The sequence below is a fragment of the Trichogramma pretiosum genome, unplaced genomic scaffold (assembly GCF_000599845.2).
Source record: "Trichogramma pretiosum strain Unisexual culture from Peru unplaced genomic scaffold, Tpre_2.0 scaffold17, whole genome shotgun sequence".
NCBI lineage: Eukaryota > Metazoa > Arthropoda > Insecta > Hymenoptera > Trichogrammatidae > Trichogramma > Trichogramma pretiosum.
The window spans coordinates 725,212-752,160 of NW_019641225.1; the positions used below are offsets into that span (position 1 = coordinate 725,212).

The following is a 26,949-nucleotide window of genomic DNA, read 5'->3' on the forward strand; positions in this document are numbered from 1 at the left end:
GATTATATTTTACGACGAGTTTCCCCCCCCCCCTTCCACCCCCCGCCAGCGTGGAAGACGTGTATGCGGAGTGTATATACGTTTGCTGCAAGCTCGCGCTCGGGCGCGGATTAGCTGGATCAAAAATTAATTAAATATATATTAACCAGACTCGGAATGAAATTTTATTTTTTTTCGGTATAAAATATTTTTGTCCCGTGCAAAAAAATGTCTCGCGTTTCGCGACGACTCGTGCTCGCGCGTATACCGCTAGTTTTTGTCGGCGCGTATACGATCCGCGAAAGAGAAAAGGTGAAAAAAAAAACGAAGTAAAGACAGAATTTACAATGAGCCAACATCGTTATATCCATCAACGGAGTGGTACGCTTGCGCAGGTGCGCGACTGTATTTTGCAAACAAAAGCATTTGCGAAAAAAGGAACTCGTGCGAGCGGGGCGTATATCATACGTGTAGTGGCGGGGCAAACACTTGAAAAAATGAGGTCCACAAAGACTATACTATACTGCCTACCAGCAGCAGCAGCAGCAGTAGTCGTAGTTGTGCCAGCATTAGTAGCAGTAGGAATAGTAGTTGTAATTTTCATGTGTTTGCAGTGGTACAAGTGGCTTATACGCGTATGTAGCTAGCTCGGGAGCGTCTTTGGACTGTGTGTGATGGACAAGAGAGAAGCTGCTGCTACTGCTGCTGCGTACAATCGAGACAAAGGCAAGAGAGAGAGAGAGAGAGAGAATCTAAGAACAATGCCGAGCGTAATCTCAAGCCCTTACGTGTGTCTGCCAACCTACTCCCCCTACTAACGCGTACACCCAAGCGCGTTCGTGTGCGACTCGCTCATCTATACTATATAGCGAACACCGGTAGTAGGCGTGTGTAGGCGTTGTTGTGTGCGCTCTAGCTGCCGTGTGCCGCCGGTAGCCGACGGATTTTCTCGCGCGTCAGATTTCTCAACGCAAAGACGCGCGTCGTGTGACTGTGTATGTATATATATATATATATAGGTAGGTACGTATGTACATGGGGTGGGGCAAAAGCAGCAGCAGCGATGGTAGAGGCAGAGGCAACGCGAGCGGGTTAAGCGAATCAATTTTTGCTCCGGCGCGGAAATGGAATTTCCGAGTGGCGTTGCGCGATATTGCGAAGAGAGAGAGGAAATATCCACGTGCTGAGTGGTGGGATGACTAAAAACGACGTTGTCGATATGTACGTATATACATTTACGTAGAGCATGGAATCGAGCCACCCTAAAACTTGCTTATATACGGCGAGAGAGCGAGAGAGAGGGAGAGAGAGAGAGAAATAGGCACCAAGCATGGATACAGATAGCTGATGTTATCTCTTCGACGCGACGGAGCTTTTTTTATTTATTTATTCATTTTATGCTCCGGCACATTGAAGCCAATGTAGCCAAGGAGTGGTCGCGCTACGGCCAATGCATTGAAGAGTTTTTGGAGAACAAAATTTTGCACTTGCACGAAGATATTTATAGACAGCAACTTTAAATGACCATTCGATCACGATGTGTTTGCAGAATATGTATATTTCGCGACCCAACATAGCGGCCTGCAAGATCATCTGCGGATTCTTGGACTCTTGCGTGATCAGAGTGTGAAGACGCTAGAGCCGAGCCTATGTATGTGCCTGTATTTTTTTTTCTTCCAATAATATGTAACCTGTAAGCGTAACTACATAAGTAAATAAAGTGAGTGCAATACCCCAATGGGTGCAAGAACTATAAATAAAAAAAAAAAAAAATATGTATATTTCGCATATTTTCAAGTGGAACTATTTAATATTAATCAACTAACCAATATTAGGTTCCAAGCTTGACTTATATACATTTATTTCTATTTAACCACTTGCAGATTAGCAAATAGAGGTGATCGCCATCTAGTAGTGAAAGTTCGAAGTATTATAACCGTATTTAGAGTGTTTTAAAATCGATATAATATTTTTGATATAGTTGAAATGGAAAAATTGTTTAAAATAAGCCTGTTAAGTTATAATATTGCAAGTAGTTATTTTCTGGCCATTTGGATATTATTAATGTTGTATATTTCTCCCACGGTTACGTTTCAAACAGGACAAACGAATTCCGGATAATTAATCAATACCAAACGATCTGCTCTATTTTCTGACCAGTAACCGATAAAATGCCAACGCTTCAAAGTAAAAATTTTCATCTCCATCACGATGATCGGCATACGCGTATTATAATGTTGCGTAGGAGGTAACTAAATCCGTGCGTCGAATAACTGCGCTCTATCCACGCAGTGCGCGTGGAGTGCGGAATTTCGTTTCGAGTGCTCGGTATAACGCGCTGCGCTCAAATTGCAGCATCGGCATATATATATATTAATTCAATGCGAATTGATGCACAGCCGATCGGACTGCGTTTTTTAAATTCGAGATTAATCAACTGATTGATAGGATGGTATTTATATAATCAATCGCATTTGTATTATGAATAAATTTTCGCATCCGACCGAGAGATCGGAACCCCAGCTGCGAGCGAATACATCTATATGTTCCAACGAATGCCATGGCTGCGCATTTATAGTCAGGCATATACGTGTGGCGCGCTATATATACATAGTTACGGGGAGGTGGGGGCGACGCCGTACATATATACGCTCATTCAAGTCCGTAATTATCTTCAGGCATCGATTTGCTTTCGCGCATTGCCGAGAGAGTGAGAGAGAATCCGAGGCTTTGTTTAGGGTTGCGCTTCGAACGTGATACAAGCGCCGACGTACGTACGTACGTACATATATAGCCTGTACACGCGGGCCAGCAGCAGCAGCAGCACATTGTACGCCACAAACAATTATTATAGACGTTTGAATCGCGCACACGTAGCCTACAGCTTCGATTAAACCCGTGGTGCGTTGTGTACGTACGGATAAAAATAATTCTTTTTAATTCGTTCGTTTACCCGTTTCTCGTTTTTTTTATCGTTGCAAGCTCTGTCCGTCCGTGTGTTTATGCAGTAGCACTATTAATACGCCAACTTTTTTGAGCGTGAAAATTACCTCGAAAATAACGCGCATATTTTCCATTGGGCGCGAAGTTTAATCCAGTTAATTTTGCGCGACAAAATGTTCGTTCGCGCGAGCCAAATGTTTCGCCCCCTCTCTTCCGCCCTCGCACCCGAAGTTATATAGTAGCTGCGCCGTAGTATCAAACTTTGGTCCAACGACTTGCCTCGCTCGAATTTCCTCGACCTTGGCTATGAGCACGGTTTCGAATTTTCGTCACACAGCAGCACAGCGCGCGGCGCGCCTCTGGCCCGCTGCTCACAAGCAAGTTTTTACAAAGTATTATACTCACAAGGCAACTGTGTCGGGAGCGAAGTATACAGTCGCCGCGTGAAAATTCGCTTTTATGATTGCCAACGGTGTGTGTAGCCTCGACGATGTTTCAAAGATCTTATTGTATAACTTGTCTAATAAAAATCGTGATTAACAAATATGCATTTTGAAAAAAAGTTTAAATTCAATGCAGATGGGATATAAAATCAGACATTAGAATTAAAATAATCAATACTGAATATTGTGTACGGTAGCATGTGTGAAAATTCAATCATAGTTAAAGCCAGTATCTGCCACTAGATGGCGAGTACCGTGATCTGTAAATCTGCAAATGGCAAAGTCGAAATAATTGAATATTGTCGAAATTGTAATGAGTCAAAGTCAGACTCAGGATAGCGAAGATACTCTTATTCCCTACTGTAATTTATAATTTAAATATTTTCAACAGTATAAATTCGAACTAAAATTGTATTAGTTACATAACATCCCAATTTAAATTCCGTCGTACATCTCCCTTCCGCTTGCTGCATACCTTTGGGGGTCGAAAGAAACGAAGCAGACCCAAAAAAATTAATTTTAATTCAAGAAGATAGCGCAGTCTGTGTATACGGGCGGCTCGCGAAAGTCAGCCGAGCGTCAGCATTGTTGATATCGTCCACAACACGTATCATCGTAAATCTGCGTGCCTATAAAGCTTGACACGCCGGTGCGCCACGCGCGCACTTGTGCACCATAATATATGTCTATACACAGCAGTAGCAGAAGCAGCAGCAGTGGAGGCTCGAGCGATTACCCCAGTCGTAAAAAGCTCGACTTTTATTCCCAGCTTGAATAACGTTGCAACAGCAGCAGAAGTCCTGGCTTATATTGCTCGAGCGCGGCGCGTCTCTGTCTCGAGATAGCTGCTGAAGGTGTGTGTGTGTGTGTGTGTCTGCGTGTGGATTCTCGTTGTTACACGTCGCGCCGATTACATCGGTAATCTGCAAAGGTGTATGTTTGTACGGGCCAGCGCCAGACGTATAAGCGGTGTAGCTCGTTTAAATTTCGACCGCACGTTGTATACTTTGGTGCTAAGACGGTGTCTTTTTCTTCCGTGTGCGCTACTCTATGCATTGTTTTATCCGCGTGTTGGAGCAACGACATGCTGAGCCGATTCTTTATGGCGCGTGAATTGATACTGCCCGACCATGAGATAGCTTCATTTCTGAGTATTGCGTACTCATTGACTAACAGCTACGTTTACGGCACGAGAGAAATGATTTTGAGTCGATTCCGCGAAAAAGTCAAAAATGTTCTTCTAATGTAACTTAATGTGTATTGATACAAAAAACCTTACATATAATGTGAAATTTCACATAAGAATTGAAGTAATAATTTTTTTTTTTCATAAACTGCACAAAAAGCTCAAGTAAATGCAACCGCACAGATTATTTTTAATGCCAAAATTAAATAATAATGTAATTAACAATCGAAATTAATGCCGGCTTTCGACGCTAGGTGGCGAGTACCTGAACCTGCAAGTGGCAAAGTCAAAATAAATGTATAAGGAATCACATAAAATCCAAAGTATTCGCCATTTTTATCAGGCACGTTCAGATTAGTGAGATGTACAAACGCTTTTTCTGTATTCTTGAAAATTTCCGTAAATATTTTTAACATTGTAAGCGAGAAATTTTACACGTAATTTATTGTGCTGCCGTTGCGAGCACACGAGAAGAGTTTGCGAGAGACTTTCGGGGAAATATTATATTCGATGCATTACGGCTTAAGGCGGAAAACTCGAGGTCCTCTGTTTAAGACTTTGACGCGCGCTGTGCACACTTTTAGATTGTTGCAAAATTAATAACCACTTTGTAGCGCATACACGTGTGCCGTTCAGCTCCGGCGCTTGGTCTTTGTCGCCTGTCGAGTGAAAAAAGTCAAGTAACGCGTGCCTCCGTTAATACCATATACCCAAAGGAATGTAGAGCGAGAGAACGTCGGATTCTTATTTTTCGCGAGCTTTTTTCATACAAGCGATTTCTTTAACGTTTCTAAAACTAATTACCGATCGAGATAAGAAAGTTGATCCTGGGGAATGCGCGCGTTCGCCGAACTGGGTCAAAGTTCGAGTTGAATATTTCCAGTAATAATCGTTTGATTATAGTTTGTATCGAAACTTACGTCAAAAACTGCAACACATTTTTAAGATAAAATCTCACTCGAGACTCACCTGAAACAAACAAAAAAAAGAAATCAAATTTAGTTATCGTACAACAACGCAATATTATAATTTTACTATTCTCGTATGAAAAAAAAATCATCGAAATCTCAGTCCGCCTAGCTCGTAGGCACCCAGTAATTCGTCGTCGAAAATTTTTTAATTTCTCGTTCGACGGACTTTTAATCGGCGACAACATTCGAGGCAGCGCATGAAAAATATCTTCATTTTATATCCGCACCCGAGCACCATCAGCACCGTCTGCAGCGCGGGAGGCGCGCAAAAGCAAAGGCAAAAAAAAAAAACGAAGAGAAACATTTCATACGTAACTAGACTCACTTGTATCACGCTTGCGCGCGCATTTTCAGCCCTTCGCACAGCACATATAGCAATGTATATTTAAAGAAACGCCAGGCGCGCGGCTGTTAAAAATGGGGTGGTATATATAGTGTGTGTACGGTATGTGCGCGTGCATGCATCTCTGCATACACACACATACACATGCACAAAAGTAGGAATGAAACGGAGGGGAGGCGAGGAAAAAATAATTAATGCGCGAGTCACGTGTACACATACACGCAGTCTCTCTCTCTCTTCTCGCAGTGTGTCTCATGGCTCGTCCGCGCGGGCGCACTTTCCTCCCTCGTTTTCTCTCTCCAATCCTCCCTCTTTTCCATCTTTCTTCTTTGTTTATTTTTACCATGTAGTTTTTTTCACCTTTTCTTGGTGACTTTCATCTCGATTTTTTTTGTCCACTGCCAACATTTTTGTACACTATATGCAGGGTGGCAAAAAATTCCTCAGCTGTTTAATATTTTTTCACGTATCCCAAGCCCAGTTTCATGGTTAAAATAGGTAGACGATAACAATCGAAATCATCTCTAGTTCGCATACAGACACATATATCACGATACATCGATGGCTGATAATGCACTCGGTACAACGTCGAGCATGATCTATATACTATCGCATTTCGTCGATAGGCCGCAATACATGTGCGCGAATGAAATACAAAACCTCGTGCAAGCTCGCAAGCTCGAGGAGGGAGCACCTACTCGCACAGACATACAAGGGCGGCCATTAAACTTTCAATAACATTTTCTTCGCATAGAAGCTGCAGATCGACGAAACAGCCTCGAGCTGCTGCTGCTGCACTGTGAAGTAGTCGAGTACTACGTTACGCCGGTACACAATGCATAAGCGCGTGCACATAAAGTGGAGAGAAGGTAAGAAAGACGAACGAAGAATAAGAAGGAGAAAAAAAATATTCATCCGAAAAGTGCGTCTGCTCTCGAGAGTTCAAGGCATAGCTAGTAGGATAGTGTAGCAACAGCAGCCGGGAGCGCGACGGCATAGCATTAGCCGATATTTGCAATATTGCCGCGCCACGAGGGGATAAACTCTCTCTCTCGCTCGGAGCGCAAAGAAGAAGAAGAAGAGAGTGGGTGAACTGCTGCACCGGTACATACACATGCAACCCCCCGGTTCTCTCTCTCTCTCTCTCTCTCTCTCTCTCTCTCTCTCCATACACTATATAGGAAAAGAAGCGAAAGGGGTTTTCGACCGTAGAGAGAGCCTAGGCGCGTGTGCTCCGGGCTTGGAACAACAAGATTTCCATATTTATCCGCGACAGAGAGCTGCTGCTGCTGTTGCTGTTGCTGCTGCGGCGCGTCGAGGAGGAGAGAGACTCGTTGAGTCTCGATATACGTATATACCCAGCCGCACACACGTGTATACAAAACCGCTTCTCTCTGCAGCAGCAACAGCACCACCAGCAGCACCGGCGCGCGCCTGCATAACAATATTTCTCGAGAGATTCATCGTGTCTGTGATGTTGCCGTGGTTGCATTGCGATACTTTGTGTGCCCCGCTGCTGCTGCCGCTGCTGCTGCTGCAGGCTTACAGCGCGATGTTTTTTGTTGATATTCAAGACGAGAGGATTGCGCACACGGGACGATGATGGATTGATCTTTTTATTTCGTCTCGTTTTTTTTTCTCTTCTTTCTTTCTCCTATCTATCTCTCTTTGCTTCTCATCGATTGTGTGTTATGTATGTCTCTCTCTCTCTCTCTTTGGGTATATACACATATACGTCTGCCTTTGTTAGCCGCGCGGCGCGCATATATATAGAAAGAGAACGAATAAAATTGACGAAAAGCTTGCGAGCAAAGCGTGCAATTATTTTCGCTTTATCTCTCTCTCTGCAATGCTACACTGAATGCACGAGCTCAGGCTAATTCTTCGGAATTTTCGGCTCCGCGATCGATCGTCCATACATACCTAGCTACGTGTGTGTAAGAAGAGGTCGAGTTTTAATGAAAGGGGTTGTTGCGCTTCGAGGCCGAGCCGAGCGCGCGGAGAGAGAGAGAGAGCGAAGGCGTGAACGTATAAACGAATCAACGAGTCGAGGCCTGTAACCGCACAGACAGAAAGGGAACGATTACATCGAGCATCGAGCGTGTGGCGCTGCGCGTTTAACAACTTTGCTTTCTCGATTGGACAAAAAAAAAGAAACATTTTTTTTTGCATGTCGATCTTTCAATCGACTCTCCTTTTTTTCTGACTCTTGCGACCCAGCACATATAGTATATGTTATGTGGCCCTTGTTTTGCGCTCCTCGCGCGTGTTACAAACATCAACTTTTCATGAGAAAAAAAGTTGCGTTTAAAGTTAATAATAAAAAAAGGGAACACACACACACACCTGCGCAAGCACTCACTCGAGTCGAGAGTCCCAACATTTATTTCAATTGCAGTTCGCGTTTCTTTCATTCGCGTAAACGTACGTACGTACAATCAAAACAATCTAGAGTATTAGCTTCGTGCCGTAACAACGAGTTGTTGTTGTAGTAGTAGTAGTAGTGCGCCGAAACTCCCTGGCAATTTCCTCAACTACATTTATATAGCCTATACTACTACGTACTATATACGTGTATTGCACGCGGCCAGTCAGGCAGGCAGGCAGGCCACTGGCCATCCAACTAATTCCCTTTACTTTTCCTATCTCTATCTCTCTGCTGCGCCGATACAATCGAAATCATCGATGATTACACTCGTTAGTATACCAGAGGCAAGAACATCTCTAAGCTTTCGATTCGATCTCTCTCTCTCTCTGGCTCACCCCTCCTTCATGACCAGTGGTGCTCTCGGCGATGCACGTGCCGCTGCTGCTGTTACTACTACCGCCTATACATGGAAAGATCAATATGCACGTCGCAGCAGCAGCAGCAGCAGCAGTGGCCAACGCCGCACAGCACCATAACGTATATATACCGAGGGCTATTGTGTGTGAGTGCGTGTACACCTCACCCCACCAATGTACATGTGCACATGTATATATATCTATATACGTGCGGCCACCCGCACTTTCACCCGCTATATACGCGCATTTTATTTGTCCGATGCTGCCGCCGCTGGACAGAGAAAAGAGGGACAAAGTGGAGTGTTCCGGTGAGAGGAGCTTTTGTCGTCACATACACTCGCCACTACTGCTGCTGCTGCTGCTACGAGTGGCAACACTCACATGCACACACGCACATACACACGCGTATGTAACGCTGGCCAGCGGTAAAGGGAGTGTACGCGTACGCTGCTGCACGTTTTTGCAGACTTTATACGCGTGGCGTTATGTTACGCGCTTGCACACACACACTCGCGCACGACTTTATGGCGAGATTTCACTTTGCTTTCTCTCTCGCTCGCTCTTATACACGCGCAGGCAGGCACGACTCGCACTCGTCGTTTTGATGAAGGAAAATTGTTTTTGATGGCTCTGATGGCGATCGTAATGTTTTGCCTCGCAAGCTCCGGCAAGGGGTGTGCGCGCGAGAGGTCTTTTTTTGTTGTTGCTGTTATCGTTATTTTTGTTGTTTTTACAAGCAGCAGCAGCAGCAGAGGCAATGCAGCAAAGATAATTTATCGCGCAATCACTTTTTAACAAAGTAACTATTTTTCTTTTATGCAAGCGCACACGAGGCGTGTATTTAAGCTCGCAAGCTCGTGTATGTATAAATCTAGTTTAATATATCTCGCGTATATAGTACATACAACAGGGAAGTCTCTTGAAAAATTCATCCTCTGCCTCGAAAAAAAGGCAGTGAGAGAGAGAGCCACACGCGGCTAGTAGTAGAGCTGCTCGCGTTACAAAACATCCGTGCACGACGACCCCAGACATGGACGCGCGCGCACACACACACAGACACACACCGATGGGATTTAAAACCCTAACAAAAATTACTATACTGCGCGCTGGAAAAGCTCTCATTTGCAAGCTCAAGTTTTCTGTTTGCCTATCTCTCTCTCTGGCTCTCTTTTTCTACGTCACCCAAACTCGGTTTTTTTCCCCAACGCTGTACCTTGTCGCAGCAGCAGTAACAGCAGCAGCAGCAGCAGCAGCAGCCACCATCACCACCACCGACGCTTCTTCTTCTCTCTCTTCTATCTCCGCAAGCCCAGAAACAGTTTCCAGCCCTTATTCGTTCTCTCACTTTCTCTCTGGGCTTCTTTGTTTCACTTTGTATTTATATATACGGCTGTAGTGCGCAACACACGGTAACAGCAGCAGAAACGGCAGCAGCAGCAACGAGAGTCAGCGCGAGATTTTTCACACTGACAAGAAAGCCGCTGAGCACCTGTGAGAGTCCGCGCGCGTATATACTTTAGAGAAAAACAAAGCCATACATTATCACCCACCCTCCCGGAGTCTTGCTCGTACTTTTTTTTTATTAAAGAAAAATTTCACCAGCTGCTTTTTTATTTCTCCTTTTCTTTTTCTGTTTTTTTTCGTTTATTATTATCATCATCATCAACATCATCATCATCATTATTATTATTACGTTGTACAAAATTTCGAAATCCGCCTAGCCCACGCACATACACACACGCACTCGTAACACAACAATGAATTATTGTTGGTCGTGCGTACGTAATGTAGAATTGAATTTAACTGAATCGCGCGCGGAACAATGCGCCACTCGCTCGTTCCACGTGATTAACTAAATTTATAATTAATAATGGCAATGATTCGGTGCGGTAAATCACTGCGGCCAAAATAATGTAGAATAATAATAATTATAATAACAATAATAATAACAATACGCGATACACATCTACGTATAAATCATCGTAGAATAAAAAGGCCCAGTTGGAGAAATTAAGCAGTAAATATAACCGCGCGTCGTCCACGCGTAATATACCAATCACTGATTGCATACATTACGGCATGTACACACACCCACGCACTTCCATACTCGCGTTTAAATTAGTCGGAGTTAAAGTATAGTAGTATATACCACACAGATACATCCGAAATGAAAACGACGATCGGTGCAGCGCGCGCTGATGCGAGTTAAATATAAATCAATCGCCCCCGCGCGCACGCATATATACGTAATTTCGCGTTTTCTCAAAGGCCGCTACGCGCCGCGATTATAGATACATATTATATCGATACGCGTGTATCAAATCAATTGTAAACATGACCGATTATCTACGCGCTCGGGAGAGAGCTTATTATGCATTTCAATGCCGAGCTTATAGTATTTACATGTGTGTGTGTGTGTGTGTGTGTGTGTGAGTCTGCGTGCGAGTATAGCGAAATCAAGTTAGGTGGAAAAGCTCACGGAGATTATGCACGAGTTATAGATACAAGTGAGCATTCATAAACCTCTATCCTCTCTCTCTCGCGCTTCAACTCGCAGCAGCAGCAGCAGCATAGTAGATAGTAGCGAGCGTACGAGAGAGTCTGATGAGAAATTTATGGTTTAATGAGTATGCGGTGTATTACAAGCTTGTTGTTGCCATGTAATTAATAATTCATAATAGATGCTGGCGGAATATACATACGCATATCCCTTTAGCTGACTCGTGTGTGCGTGGGTGAGTATATGGGTAACTTTTATCTCTCTCTCTCTCTCTCTCTCTCTCTCTCTCTCTCTTTCGACCGCGAGAACGTTTGCGAATTTAAATATGAATGCTGGCGTTTTCACATACACACACGTAACGTACGTTAGTACTGCAAGCTCGTGGCGTGTTTGATATGACGCATTTTGTTACTTATCCCCGATGCTCGCACACACACGCACACGCATCTCTCTTCCTCTGGCGTGCTTATTGTTATTTTGTTAATGGATTTCAGCGCGTGCAAACTCATTATTGCATTATACATCTATGCTTTCGGGATTTTTCATTCTCGAATTGCAGCGCACGCAACAACATTCGCCGCGCTGCACTGCACAGGGCGGCGGCGCGCATTATATTACGTTATATACGCGTATAACTGCGTTGCAAAATTGATGATTAAATAATGTATTACCGCGCGCGCGCCGTTTCAATGAATGCAATATATACATATACGCGCGCCGTGGCAATGATAATGAGGCCATAAAGAATTTGCCGGCAGTGACTCTCGAGCCGAGCGAGAGAAATTGTATTCCTTCGCGTGTATATAACGAATGATTAATGTAGCTTTGGAAATTCAACACTCGAGCGAGAAACGAAGAGGCTGCAGCGGCAGCGCCGATGGTGGTATAATGTAGCAGACAACAACGGGATCCTTGGCATAGGCGCGTTATACATCGAGTTCGTTTCGATACGCGATTTTTTCGATTTTAATACACACGTGACTCTCGCGCACGTGTGGGATGCACCACCCCGTGCGGCCGTTGCAGCTTTGTACAGCAGAGGTGGGTAAGAGAGAGATTAAAAAAAAATACAGAAAAATTGTTTATTTAAGAGATTATAACTCGTCGTGTCCCTTTCATTCCATGGGATTACATATTTCTGAATAAAAGAAAACATCGCACCGCGCCGCTCACAGTGCGTGTCTCTCCAAAGCGCGGCGACATCGAATGCACGAAGGGTGCGAGAAAAAATCCCACGTATGCGCATGCTGCATCGATACGTACACACAGACACGCACGTGAAAAAATGCAACAACAACGGCAGCCTTATAGTAGTATACAGTAGAGCTCCGACTTCAAAAGCATCGCACGCGCGCCCGTACGCGTTCATCAGGCAAAACGCTCGGACGTGTCGAGAGAGTGAGAGAGGCATTATGTATACGCGTACTAACTATATATTCGCGTGTGCGTGTAGTATGATGCGACTGCGAGGGATGGGAGTAAGGGCAGAGAGAGAGAGAGAGAGAGAAGGATTTGCATCCTGGGGATCTGCGCGCGATTTGCATTTCAATTCGAAGCTCCTATATATGGATGCTGCTAGCAACTACGATGCTGCGTGTGGAGGATGGAGGAATGCCTTACGAATTGTGCTGCAGCGCGAGAGTACGTCGCAAAGTCTCTCTCTCTCTGTAGCACCCGCGAATACATTTGAGAATACAAGCGTAAATACCGCGCGGCGCGCACAGGCACAAGGTGTTGCGCGGAGCAATGCGACGATGATGTCACGGCATACTGTACGCTATAAGCGAGAGAGCTGCGACTTCTGTGGCTTTGTGTCGCAGTTACTGTGCACACATATAGACATAGACGATACTGCGACGAGGTGGTATATACCTGATTCTCGCGCGATACGTATGCGTAAAACATCGAACGGAGAGCGTCGGTAATGAACAAAGATCAAGGGCTAAAAGCTTCGACGCGCTGCATGTGTATACGTATAGATGTCCCTGATTGTTCACCGAATATAATCATGCCGCCCCGATCGAAACGTATATATATGTACGAGGAAGATGAGCGAGGGAGAAGCGCCAACGGGGATTTACGTGCATGCGTCGATGATTGAATTATCGTCGCGATGTATAGGGCTATTGTTACTATTCTCGCGGAATATGTATGTATCGACGATCCGATTTCAGAAACTTGTATCGCGTTACCCTCCATTTGTGTGATACTTATATTTAGCGATTTTTGTGTTTTAAAAAGGTGTATCGTGCCTTTTTATTTTCGTATATTTACGATCGCGCGGAGCTGGAAAGAAAGAGGAAGAAATAATATGTATAACACTCGAAAAGAGGGTCGACTAGTAAAGTATACTGCATCTCGTAAGGGCCATCATTATTTCATTCTCTATCTCATATTCATCCAGCTATCGAGTCCGCGCCGTCGTCTCCGTCGTTTCGCCTAATGGTCGCAATAGTCGAGCGCGGCTTCTCGCCCCCGACTATACGCGATGCTCATTCGTAAAATTTTACGACGGTCTTTCATCCATTACGAGCGTCAATGCTGCTGCTGCTGCGCGCAGCTGCCGTACTATTTTTTTTCCTTACGCTTTTTACTTCTCAATTACCAGGCTGAATCGTCGTCGTTACCTTCCTCCTTGGTCTTTTTTTTTTTTACTATGCCCTCCATTAGAATTAATTTTTTCGTTATTTCTTAGTGCAACGACGACGACGACGTCTACACCAGAGCGAAGGGTAAGAAGTGTAAAATATAAACATCATTTCGACGGCAAACATACGCGGAGGGGGCGAGTATAAAAATCCTATTTCGCTCCGCACGAGTCGAGCGCGCGCGCGGCTCTTCGTATATGTACACGTGAATGAGAATAAGACCTAGCGCACGTGTGTGCGGGTGTATATTCCGCCTTGCACCATCGGGTAGAGAGAAACGGAAGCCAAAAAAAAAAGAGAAGAAGAAGAAGAAGCAGGACGGAGCGAATCTATTCTACCTTGGGTAAAGTCGTTTTAGGCCATATCCGCAAGGAAAAAAAGAGAGGCGCGAGAAGCTTATTTCGACAATATAAGTAGAGTAGAGTCTGGCGAGTGCTAGGTCTAATAATATTCTCCTGCCTGTTTCTCCTGGATAGCAGCAGCAGCAGCAGCAGCAGCAGCAGCAATAGTGGTGGTAGTAGTAGTAGTAGTAGTAGTAGTAGTAGCAGTAGAGCGAGAAAAAGCAGCAGCAGGAAAAAAACTTTCTCTCTCTCTCTTATTTTTCGATCCAGAGAGGAAAAGACCTTCGAGTATGTGTACGTGCCTGACGTGTTGCAGCCGGTGCCGTGTGTGTGTGTACTGCGGCATGGGCTATATGTGGCCGGCAGTGGCAAAGATGTCGTCGTCGTCGTCGTCGTTGTCTTCGAGAGAAGAGTAGTATATGGCCTCGAGCCTCGGGTAAAAGAAGTAATGTAATGAAATATTAAGGGCCACGTGACGACAAGCCTGAAATCCGTTTAGCAACCTCCTGTCTCTCTCTTTTTCTGCTTCCACCTTCTTTTTTTCCTATTTTTTCTATTTGTATCTAGCCCGACTCTCGATTTTTTTCATCTTTACGCGCTGTTCGAGAAAGAGAGAGAGAAAGACTGTTGATTTTGATGAAAGCGTCTTGTAATAATAAACTAACGCTTTTCTGGTAGAAATGCTCAATATTTTATGGCTATAGTTTTTGGTTAACTAAAAAATTGTCTTGCACTTAAAGCACCGTTAGAGCTTGACGCATATTATCCGAAAATGTAAAATTTTTATCAAAATTATATGGGCATATAATGTAATGATCCTCACTTTATTTATAATAAACTCAGAAGAGGGACTAAAAAATGAAGAAAAAACCGGGGCACATCGAGTCAACGTTAAATTAATTTTAAGTTTATTGGTTAACCTGGTTCAATATAAGAAATGATTTGCCTTACTCAGTGACACAGAATCAAGATGAGACATTGATAGGAAAAATTGAAGAACACCGCGAACAATTTGCAGGCTTCTATTTGCGCTATTTATGTTTTAACAAATTTTTTCGAATTGATATACTTAACATGCTCAACTTATTCTCAAAAATTTTCGAATCGAAACTTATTTATCACTCACTAGCCATAGTTTCAGCGCTCTACGAGCCCTCGTTATTTAAAAAAGCCACTTGCGAAGACCATCCTAATTGTGTGGCGTTTGATTGAGACTTATACAATTATTTTGACTTTGCCACTTGTAGATTTACATATTTTGGTACTCGCCATCTAGCGGTAGGTCTCGAAGTAGTATTATCGTATTCGATTTCAGTCTGCGTATGGTTTGTGACGAAACAAACAAATTAATAAAATCTGCACATGCAAAAAGTCTCACGCGTTCCGGCATTCCACCGGAGCAAGTAATATATTGCTAATAAATGCAATATGAGCCGAGGCTCGCGTATACCGTCCAATACGATGAAATTTGCGAGCTCGAAGGCCGGCGCGCGCCACAACACAATGGCCCCGAAATCGGCGTTTAAACAAATTTCGCCCGGCAACTTTTCACGACCCGCACGCATAACAGCTGGGTAAACGCTTGTGTACGTGTGTATGCGTGTGCGCAAGGCAGAAGCAAGAGCTAATGCGACTCTTGGAAAAGTAGAAGAAGAAAAGGGTATATAAGGCGAGGGAGGAGGAGGTCGCTTGGCTGATGTTATGAATATGTGTGTGCGCGCCGCATGTGGCTGCGAGAGAAAACGAGAGAGAGAGAGAGAAAAAAAAAAGAACAAAACGAAGTATACGCGAACAAAAGGGTTATATAAAAGTATGTATATTTGAAAAACTCGCGCGGCGCGTGTGCACGTATACGTATACGTACATATACGCTTGGGCTGCTGCATACAGGAAAGATAAAGAAGTAGGCGGTGGCGTCGCCGGTATATATACGCGTGTGTGCGTGTGCGTGTGTGTGAGTGAGTGCGCATGGAAGCCAGAAGCAGCAGCAGCAGCAGGAGGCTGTCGAATGAATGAAAAAAAAAAGGTGACGCGAGAGACTGAGAGAGTAAGAGAGAGGGAGTGAGAGAAAGAGACGGAAAAATTTCAGCAGAAAAAGAATAGTACCCAGCTGCAATCTTTTGATATTTCAACGAAGCTAGCAGCAGCAGCAGCAGCAGCAGCAGCCCGAGTGGCGTGCCGTAATGAAATCATCTCCGTAGCACACAGCTCGCTTTGATCTTCATCCCTATATATACACGCGCGGGCGCAACGCAAGCTCTCGCAGCCTGTAAAGATTTCATAGGCTATAAAGTCACTCCTGGGCTCGCCTCTCTCTGTCTCTCTTTTTTTCCTACCCCCCTCGTGGCCTCTCTTATTCTGCCTAACTCTCCCTGAGAGAGAGAGAGAGAGAGTCGAGCTTTTGGCGAGTTGTGTGTTTCAACATCGTTCTCTTTCAGCTGCGCCGCAATACGAATCTGTGTGTGTGTGTGTGTGTGTGTGTGTGTGTGTGTGTGTGTGTGTGTGTGTGTGTATGTGAATATACGTGCGCGCACACGTACGTACGTAGCGCGTATACGCGCGGAGCAAGCAATTTTGTAATTACGAGAAGCGCGTCGAGCAGCGGCAGCAGGCCTCGATTTATCAAGCTCGTGTGTGCGGAAAAGAGAAGCAAAAAGAAAGATAATTGCGCACGAGCGCGGTGTTCCGGTCTTAGCTTTCACACATACACGCAGAGAAAAGTCGCTCGTGTGGGTGCGAGAGTGTCTCCGTGGCGTTGACCAGACTTCCGCGTGTATTTTTCGATCGAGCTAAACCGGCTCTCTATTTTCCGACTCCGTTTGTCATTTATTTTATTTCTGCCGACGACGATTCTCTCTCCCTCTCTCTCCTTTCATCCTTATCAATGTATATAAATTAAAGCCTCGGGGCATTATCCCCGAGACGTTTTGCTCGCAAATTGACAAACTTACACGTGCTATAGAGGCTGAGAGGCACAGCAGCAGCAGCAGCAGCACCGGCAGAAGGCCATTGTGTAATGATGAAAAATAATGTGTATAATAATGAAAATCAAGGAGGCGTGCAAGTGATACAAGCAATGCTGCTACAGGAGTATGAGAGAGAGAGAGCGAGAGAAAGTGAGCCTTGCCTTGCCTCGCCAAGCCGAGCGGGGCTTGAAGAGTAAACTTGAACGTTGCCGCTGCCGCCGCTGCTGCTGCGCCCGGTGTATCGAGCCAAGAGCGGGACTAACAGCCTTTAATTAATAAAGTTAGCTGAGCTACTTTCGAAGTCTTGCAGCGGCAGCAGCAGCAGCAACAGCAGAAGCAAAAGCAACAGCCTCACTCACTCACTCGCTCGCTCGAGACTCTGTCTCTTTCTCTTCTTGCGCGCGAGCGAGCTGTTTCTCGCTTGTGCGCGCACTTTTTCTTCTTCCAACTGCCTTTTCCGCAATATATACGCGCGATATATACCCTCTGTATCTCTCGCTTGATGCTGCTGCTAGTACAACTCGACTTTTGTACCCCTTTGAATTCTTCTCGAGAATCCGCGAGCACTACTGCGGCAGTTCAAGATGTCCGATCGTAGTCGTGCAGTTGTAGGTAGTCGTCTCGATGCTTCTTTTTTTGTATTAAAATTATTATTCGCCCCGTACGGTATCGAACGATAATAGTTGCCCGGTACTACGGTGACGATATAATTGATAACGTCTGTGTTTTAACGACGACACGGTACACAGTAGTAGACCGCGACTGTGCCAAAAATCTAAGCGAAATAAGGCAACAGCAACAGATCAGCGCGCGCCAGACTATGGCGCGGCAATGGAGGAGAAAAAAATTAAACATCAGAAGCCAGAAGAAGATGTACACGCACAGACACTGAGAGAGAGAGAGAGAGGAAAAAGGAATTCCCGGTGCGGCGCGCAACGTGCGCGTATCTCTTCGCGAGTTATAGCTCGCTAAAGAAAATTGACTTGAATCCTGGCCAGAATCATAAAAGTATGCGCGCGTTGCCACGTGCACGAGAGATACGAAGAGAAAGAGAGAGAGAGAAAGCACAATACGTCGAGAGCTAGCTGCTCTGTATATTATTACGAGATCGCTTCGAGAGCTACGCGCAGCGCAAAAGGGACGAGGCGTTAACATTGGATTTTTTCCTCCTTCGACTGCTGCTGCGATGTATCCCGTACGTATATATAGATGAAAACTGTTATTCGCCTTTTCCGCGCAAGATTGCGAGAGAGGGAAAAATTTCATACGCTCGAGAGGAATATGCTTTTACAGTTCATTGAGAGCAAAATCATATGCTCTCCGGAGCGAAGTGCGTACGCATAAAGGTACTTGAGAGAAATCGATCGCGAGCTCGATCACTGCCCGACGCGATATCGACTCGTACTACTGATTCGATCGATGATCGAGGCACACAGTAATAAAGTGTATATACAAAGGCACTCGACCTACCTTGTTTGGTGTGGTGGCCTGTTGCTGGGGCGAACAGCTGGTGCTGTGGATGATCGGCTGCTGCTGGCTCGTCGGTGTCTGCTGCTGCTGCTGCTGCTGTTGCTGCTGTTGCACCAGAGCCTGATGGCTCAGATGATTGAGCTGGGCCCCCGGGGCGACAACCCCCGGCTGGGGCTGGCCCTGCTGCTGTTGCTGCTGCTGGGCCTGCACGATTTGATTCTGGCCGGCTGGGCCGGCCGGCACTACCGACTGCACAGCTACCGCCGTGTGGTGGTGCGACTGGACTGGGCCGTGCGCGAGGGGCGGCGGCGCAGTGGCCACCACCGCCGGGTGGCTTTGCTGCTGCTGCTGCTGTTGCTGCTGCTGTTGATGCGTCGCAGGGAACGAGGGCACCGTGAACGGGACAAACAGCATCGGGCCGCCGAGGATATGTGCCGCACCACCTCCACCCACTGCGCCCGTGTCCTCCCTACACCTGGAATTAACCAAGATTATTAACCTCTGTCCAGTGAAAATGAAATGGAGTATATGAGAGAATCTACAAAGTCGTCAAAATCCGTTCACTGGCCCAATAGAAAACCTTCCTGATTTATGTTTTTTAGAAAAGTTATGGTTTTTTAGAAAAATGAGGGATCATTGCACAAGCCAAACGGCATGTGCTGCAATGAGTTTCGTTAAAAAACCATATCTGCACCAGCTGATTAGAGAAGGAAAAAGGTATTTTACTTTTTCGTGTGCTTGCAATAACTATTTTTGGTTGAAAGAATATTAACGAGTCTGCGAATTTCCCCACACACGCACAACAAGGAATCGAGTCCTCGCTGTTGAAGATTCGGTTTTGGTTGCCTTACCTGCACTCCGTTCCCAAAACCTGGTGCTGGGAGTGAGCGTAGGGGGCGGCTCGGACGGAGGTGGTGGACGCCACCCTCGCAACCCTTAACGATATACCGCCCCGTTGGCTGGTGAGCTGTACAGCTGTCGCGGGCTGATGATGGTGATGATGATGATGCTGCTGCTGCTGCTGCTGCGGTTGTGTCGGCTGTTGCTGCTGTTGCTGCTGATGCGGAGTCACCTGCTGATGATGACAGCAACAGGTACGACAGCCACTGGGGGTGACGACGTTGGCAGCCGCGGCGGTCTGTACCAGGCCGGCGCTGACCGGACCGACGATCGACTGGGGTTGGGGCTGCTGCTGCTGCTGCTTGTACGGACCGACGGCCGTCAGTAGAGGCGGTTGAGGAGGCGCTGGCGGCGGCGGTACTCGCGGCACTAGGGGCCCAGCCTGAGCGCCGCAGCCGGCAGTGGGAGCAGTGGGCGCACCGGGATAGACTCCCAGAAGACAGCTGACTACGGGCGGTGGCTGAGCGACGACACCGGCTACCTGTCCCGCGGTCTGCTGTTGCTGTTGATCGGTGGCGAGCTTGCAGCCGCTGCACCAACTGTGTTGCTGCTGTTGCTGCTGCTGACTCGGCGCGACTGCCGAGTGGTGGTGTTGCTGGTAGTGATAATGCAGATGATGATGATCAGCGGTCGTCGAGTGGTGGTGGCTCGTCGACAGTAGCGTCGGGTGTGCGTTCAAGGTACGCGCGTCGATGATAATCGGGCCCCGGACCACAGTGCGCGTGGTCTGGGAGGACGCCTCTGCTTTCGCCGATGCCGCCGATGCCGCTGCCGCTGCCGCTGCTGCTGCTGCTCCTCCTCCTTCGCCGCCGCCGCTGCTCACGAGGCTGCCACGTGCGGACGGGATCTTGCCTTTTTTGTCTCGCTCGCCAATCGAGCCGCCGCAGTCGTCGATCAGACGGCTAAGCTCGATGCTCAGTTGCAGGCCGCCGGCGCCGTTGCTCACTTTGGCCAGTCTCAGACGATGCGAGTACGGACGATGATCCCTGCTGCGCTGCGGGCTCGGGGAGGTAACGGTTTCCACGTGACTGCGTATTTTGGCTTTGAGTGTGCTGCACGCGCCCGCGACCGCTAATAGACTCTGTTTTTTTTTTTTTTTGCTGTTGCAGTTCTCTTTTTCTATATGTAGAGAAAGAGGAACACGTAGGACGATGAGAGGCTGCTTTGAAGAATACTGTTAACACTTGTCACTGTGAAATTATTCGAGAGAGCTTTTTTTATTCACTGAGATTTCTTTTAAGATTTTTATTAATTTTTATCATTCGTTTGTTCCACTGTCGTTGTTTTTTTTCTTTATATTTAATTTTTTTTTTCAAATTTTTTATTTTCTCACTTTGCACCACTATTTTTTTTTTTCAGAACAACCAACTTGACATTCGTTACTTTGATTTCACACAGTTATTTACGACGTGATTATTTTTATTTTATTATTTATTTTTTCGAAGGGGTTACGAAGCTTTCCGAACTTGGCGGAAAACAGAGCACTTTATTTTAAATTGGGTAAATCTCGAAATCTTTTTCTTTTTTTTTCAATCACAATACACTCGCACTCACTGTGAAACTGTTATCGATAATCTTGTTGAATAACCTCGTCAGTTACGTATCAACACTCGCAGAGCTTCGTTCACTTTAATGAAATTTTTTTTTCTTTCGCCTTTTCGTCACTGATCGCTGTCGTCGTTATCCGCACTTTTCGAAGGAGATCGGAGTTGTAACCACCACAGGAAGGAAAACCTGCGAAAGATGCGTGTATACAAAACGACGGTGCTTGCAGTATATATAGTTTATTATTATTTCGGCAAAAAGTGTCGAAAACGCTAAGAGCGCTCGGCTGCGTTTCCGCAAAAATACGAAACTTCGTGACACGTCTGAATCATGATTCGAGCTCGCGGCGTTGTGTAGAAGTAGTAAAAGGCTTTATTATAATCCTTCTGTGAAAAATCGCGGGGTAATCTTTCGTTTTTGTTTTTTTAAATGAGTATACAACAATACGATGATGTACAATCGCTCGCTATACTATTATTGTTATTAAGCCAAAGCCAGCCCGTAACGTTGGAAGGTCGCTCGGCGACTGACTAGTATTTCCGTTCACGCTTTTGCCGCTGCTGGCTGGCTTGCTTGCTGCTAGCTGCTAGCTGCTGCTGCTGCTGTTGTGCGTTTCGTTCGTGTGCGCGGGAGGGTAGCGGCAGCGAGACAGGCTCTACACCGGAGTTAAAGGGAGAGAGAGAGAGAGATAGAGAGTGGGGGGATGGATGGCTGCTGTGTTGGCTTGTTGTGTGTAGAGCTGTGGGGTTCGTCGGCTCCGCTCTCTCTCTCTCTCTCGCTCTACATGTATATAGTACGGTATATACGCGCGGCAGAGCTGAATAGGAGTTGCGCGACTGTACGCGCAAAGGGAGGTTGTTTCGCTCTCTCGCGCTGCTGCTGCTGTTGCTGCTGTGGCTGCGTCTGCTGCTGTTGCTCCTTGTGCATTTGGCGCGCAGCAGCAGCAGCAGCAGTAGCAGCAGCAGCCACGATGTACTATATGTATACGCCAGCATAAACCGCCACGAGTGATCTACCGGCAACTTTTCTTCACGTGGTCGTGGCCCTTCTAGCTGTAGTGCAGCTTTTTCAAAACTCGTTGCGAGCTTTTGTTTTTTTTGTTCATGTTCGCTTTTGATCGAATCTTTTATTTTATTTTTTTGTACTTTACTCGAAATTTGTTGTATTAAAATTAAGCAATCATTGATAAACATTTACAACGCGTTTGCGCAGTGAGAAACGATGCGGCCAAGCAAAATTCGAATCGAATACGGTATAAACGCAGGCAGCGACGACTCGAGCCGCAGAAAGCTCGATCCCGTATAACCCGGAAGCTTTCGGCTAGACACGGTCCGTTATCATTATAATTATTATTATAGCGGTGCGCATCGAGCGATTAAGTTGTCGATCGATTCGCCAGGCGTATATATCTACGCGCGCACACCCCCCTGTATTGCATTATTGTCGCAAGACGTATTTGCGGTTGTTCGCCCCGTGCCGACGGAAAACAGCCGACACAAACAACAGCTTCTATACGTATATATTTCGCAGCGCAGTAGCTGAATTCGCTCTCTCGCATACAGCCTGCTGCTGCTGCTGCTGCTGCGCCTCTCGCATATATATGCACACACACGTACTGAGCCTCCTGCTATACACACACACACAATCACCAGCGCGCGCTAAACCTCAGCCATTGTGCATATATACGCATACGTACGTATAGCTTGGTAACAGCAGCAGCTTGCACAGAGCTTAAATATATATATACGTACAGCAGCAGCAGTCTATATACGCATGAATATATATACATCTATAGAGACTGCTGCGCAGTTGTAAAGCAGCAGAAGCAGCACAATCGCACTTTTCGAGAATCTCACGCGCATATCTCTATATACAACACGTACCACTTGTTTGCGCTCACAACACGTACACAATCGGGAGACTACCGCCACCACCACTACCACCACCGTCACTGCCGCCGTTGCCGCCGCCGCCGCTGCCGCTGCTCTGTTTACCGTTCGCCAACGATCGTTTACTTGGACTTGCGTGCGCCACCGCTGCTGCTGCCGCGCCGTTTGTTTACACCGGTACACACTCTGGATGCTGCTAGCTGCTGCTGCCGTTGAGCGGGGATCTGATGCTACCTCGTTCTCGTATGTGTATACGCGTATAATGTATTTTATACGTGTACCTATAGTACTATTATTGTATGTATCGGCGTGAACGTTGAGCTTGCGACTTGCAAGAGAGAGAGAGAGGAGCACTGGACAGCGGAGATTATATTGTGTATCGTGCGAGGAGTCACGAGGACGAGGATCGATCGATTTTGTCGAAACTGCGGCAACGAGGAAAACAAGTATAGCTGGGAGCTTTTCTTTGCACAGGGAGGAAGATGATTTTTGTATTACGAGGAGGAAAAACACAATGGCAAGGATCGCAAAAAGGAAGAGGCTAGGTTACTGCATTGGTACTAGGCTGGAACGTCCGCGAGTTATAATCCTGTGAGAGAGCGAGAGAGAGAGAGAGAGAGAGAATATACGTGGAAGCGCGACGGCGCGACGAGAAAGCGAGACAGAGAGAGAAGAGACGAGCGAGAGTTTCGCGCGCGCGCCGTTCCCTCGGTGTATCGCAATGCGTTGTATCGTGAAACGGCGCTGCCGGCGCTCTACCATACCGCCGGCATAGAGCAGAGTAGAGAGCAGAGTAGAGGGAAAGAGGGATAGAGAGAGAGAGAGAGGACCGTGAACGCCGCCGCCACCGCCGCCGTGAAATAGCCGGCCGGAGAACAGAGATGGAGCTTTTTAGCAGCGAGCCTCGAAAAAGCTCTCTCCAGGAAGAAGAGAGGAGAAGGGGCGACAGCGCGCCTGCACCGCCACGTCGACGACGACGAAGCGCGATGGTGTCGACGCTGCTCCTGTGCGACCAGTGTGCAGCAGTAGTACAGTCGAAGCGGAGAAAGAACGGAGTACCGTACTGGGTTCGCCGTGTATAGCCGAAAGCACGAGATAGAGAGAGAGAGAGAGAGCCGAGAGTAAAAGAGCTGAGCAGCGGCGCGTTTAAAGGGATGTATAATACGGAACGAAGCGAAGAAGTCGAAAGGGCGAGTAAAGTCGACAAAAAAGCTCCGGCGAGCTTTTTTACCTCGTACATAGAAATGGAAACGTTGATTAACGTTCGATGCATAATTGACTCTTTAAGAAATTAAGTTAGCTGCTGCTGCGAGAGTTAAGCAACAAAACAACTATATACGTACGAGGCTGTAGCGTACTGCTACTCGCCTAGCCTGCAGGAGATGAAATTTGCGCCCTACACCTAGATAGAAAGAGAGAGAGAGAGAGAGAGAGCAAACTCGCGCGTAAGCAGCTTTCACCTTACGCTCCTGGCACGAGTACGGGTTATTTTCCCTCGAGTTTCACCTATACACACGCACACACCTACCTACCTACCTACCTACCTACCTACGTACCTACGTATAGTTGACTGCGACTCCATTTCTCTTCGTAACGTGTGGCTGGTTGTGTGTCTGCGTCTGTGTGTGTGGGCGTACAAGACGTATACAGTCGAGCCTCGCGCGACGACCTCGTCCGTAAGAGAGAAGCCGTCACACGAGCTTCTGAAACAGCCTCGGCGGCGGCGGCGGCGGCGATGGTATATAAGCGAGCTATGGTAGAGCTCGGAGCTTGCTGCCGTTGTGACGGGAGCGAGGGCCGCCACCGCCGCTCGCGAGAGTGAAAGAGCTAGTCAAAGTGTGCCGCCGTAGCTGCTGCTGCTACTGGATATATGAGTCATTTCACGTCAAGTCTCCTAGCGCGGCGCCCGCGCGGCATTATTAATCGAAATTGTTCAATTTGTAACTCGCCAGAAAAGCACCTAAATGCACCCAGAAAAAATATGTGCCATATGATTTTGATAGGAAATTTTCTCAGCTTTCCGATGATGAGGTCAGATTTTCCAAAATTTTCCATTTTCCCCGGAAAAACTTGACATAAACTTTCAAACTCAAATATCTCAAAAACGGCATTTTTAAGATTTTTTTAAATAGTGCCAATCGAAAGCTGAGGAAATTTCCTATCGATATGCAAGTTTTCAGAGAGTACTTTTGATAATTACCCAATGAAATACAGCGACAAACGTGTAAAAACGTGAGATTTTGCGCCGCGCGGGGTACTGAGCGCGGGAACAGCTGCCGCACGGGCCGAAATGTCACGTTTTTACACGTTCGTCGCTGTATTTCATTGAGTAATTATCAAAAGTACTCTCTGAAAACTTGCATATCGATAGGAAATTTCCTCAGCTTTCGATTGGCACTATTTAAAAAAATCTTAAAAATGCCGTTTTTGAGATATTTGAGTTTGAAAGTTTATGTCAAGTTTTTCCGGGGAAAATGGAAAATTTTGGAAAATCTGACCTCATCATCGGAAAGCTGAGAAAATTTCCTATCAAAATCATATGGCACATATTTTTTCTGGGTGCATTTAGGTGCTTTTCTGGCGAGTTACAAATTGAACAATTTCGATTAATAATGCCGCGCGGGCGCCGCGCTAGGAGACTTGACGTGAAATGACTCATATATAGTTTATAGCCTCTGGCGCATACGTACATGCGACGTGAAACAACGACTCGACATAGGCTGCTGCTGCTGCTGCTGCTACACAGGCGTCTCTTTCTTTATACGCCGTGTGCTTGCACATACACACACTTACACATATAAACGCTCGCGCGACAAGGAAGTCGAGAAGCCTGTTAGCGAAAAGGACCCTTCAGGAAATTCAGGGAAATTTTCGGGGCCAAAACCCTAGGCATATCGTGCATATTACAGAGAGCTGTGCACGCAGACATACTCTCTTCTCGTATATGTATACATTCTCGCGAGACCTGGATGTCTACATGTGTGTGGGTGTGAGAGTGTGTAAGCGCCACCTGGGTACCTCCCCTGCCGCTGTGCAGAGGAAAAGAGATGGATAGGCCGTACGCGGCCTATCTCCATTATCGGACCAGTTCGTGCGTGCATAATTTTACGCTACGAGACTATGTGATGATGACGTTATACGTATTCGTATTCATGTACGTGTGATATGTATGTTGGCCAAGCTCGTGGACGTAAACAAAAGAGAAAGAAGAGAGAGAGAGAGAGAGAGAGAGAGCGAAGCCTCGAGATAAGGGTTTTAGAAATGCCAAGCATGACTACGATTGCGCGTATAAAACGGTGTATCAACATACTTGCAGCAGCAGATATCCACGGGCAGCGAGTTCCAGATATTACAATGGTATTTGGAAAACGAGGGCCCGTGTAGAACGGAAAAAATAATAAAGATTTTAACCAAACGCGGGCGCGCGCGCAATCGGCAATTGGAATTTGATGCGTCGATTTTTCATTTATGATAACAGAGAGCTTGCAAGCCGCACCGCCGCGAGAGCCAGAGGCAAATTCGATGCAATAGTCTATTATTGTATACGTATATACACGAGGGGGGGGTTGTACTGCATAGCGTTCGGAGTCGAACAACGATCGAATTTCCCAGAGTGTGGTATGTTCCATGCAGAGTACGTATATACGTATAGAACGAGCGAGCGCACCCGCGGATAATAAAACTTTTTTAAATACATCGAATGTACGCGTGGATGTATAGCAGCGACGGCAGCAGGAATATAGCTATTGCGCCGAGCCGCTACTGCTACACACAGCGAAAAAGGAATTAAATTATACCGACGGAATAACAGAGAGAGAGAGCCGAGGCATACTTCGAATTCATGGCCTGGCTATATACGTATATGCATGTATTTTTTTCTGCTGCTGCTGCTGCTGCTGCCTACCTACCTACCTACTACCCGCTAAATTTTCAACTTATTAAAAGAGTGGTGTGCGAGCGAGCGCGAGGCCGGGGGGTCTCCCACGCGCGTTTTGTCGTACTTACGGAATTTGACGAGAGAAAGGCGGAGAGACAGAGAGA

At 46.3% G+C, this 26,949-nt stretch overlaps 1 protein-coding gene across 2 annotated transcripts in view; it reads right to left on the minus strand.

Moving 5' to 3' along the window:
• LOC106649265 (nucleolysin TIAR) overlaps positions 1-20,643 on the minus strand; it is a 497,287-nt gene extending 476,644 nt beyond the window's left edge. For both annotated transcript variants that reach the window (XM_014366573.2, XM_014366574.2), the window contains exons 1-2: positions 19,426-20,643; positions 18,575-19,049 (exon numbers count right to left, since the gene is read on the minus strand). In XM_014366573.2, the coding sequence (XP_014222059.1) occupies positions 18,575-18,988 (414 nt within the window). In that variant the 5' untranslated portion in view covers positions 18,989-19,049; positions 19,426-20,643. The remainder of the gene's footprint in view (positions 1-18,574; positions 19,050-19,425) is intronic.
• Between the last annotated feature and the right edge of the window lie 6,306 nt (positions 20,644-26,949).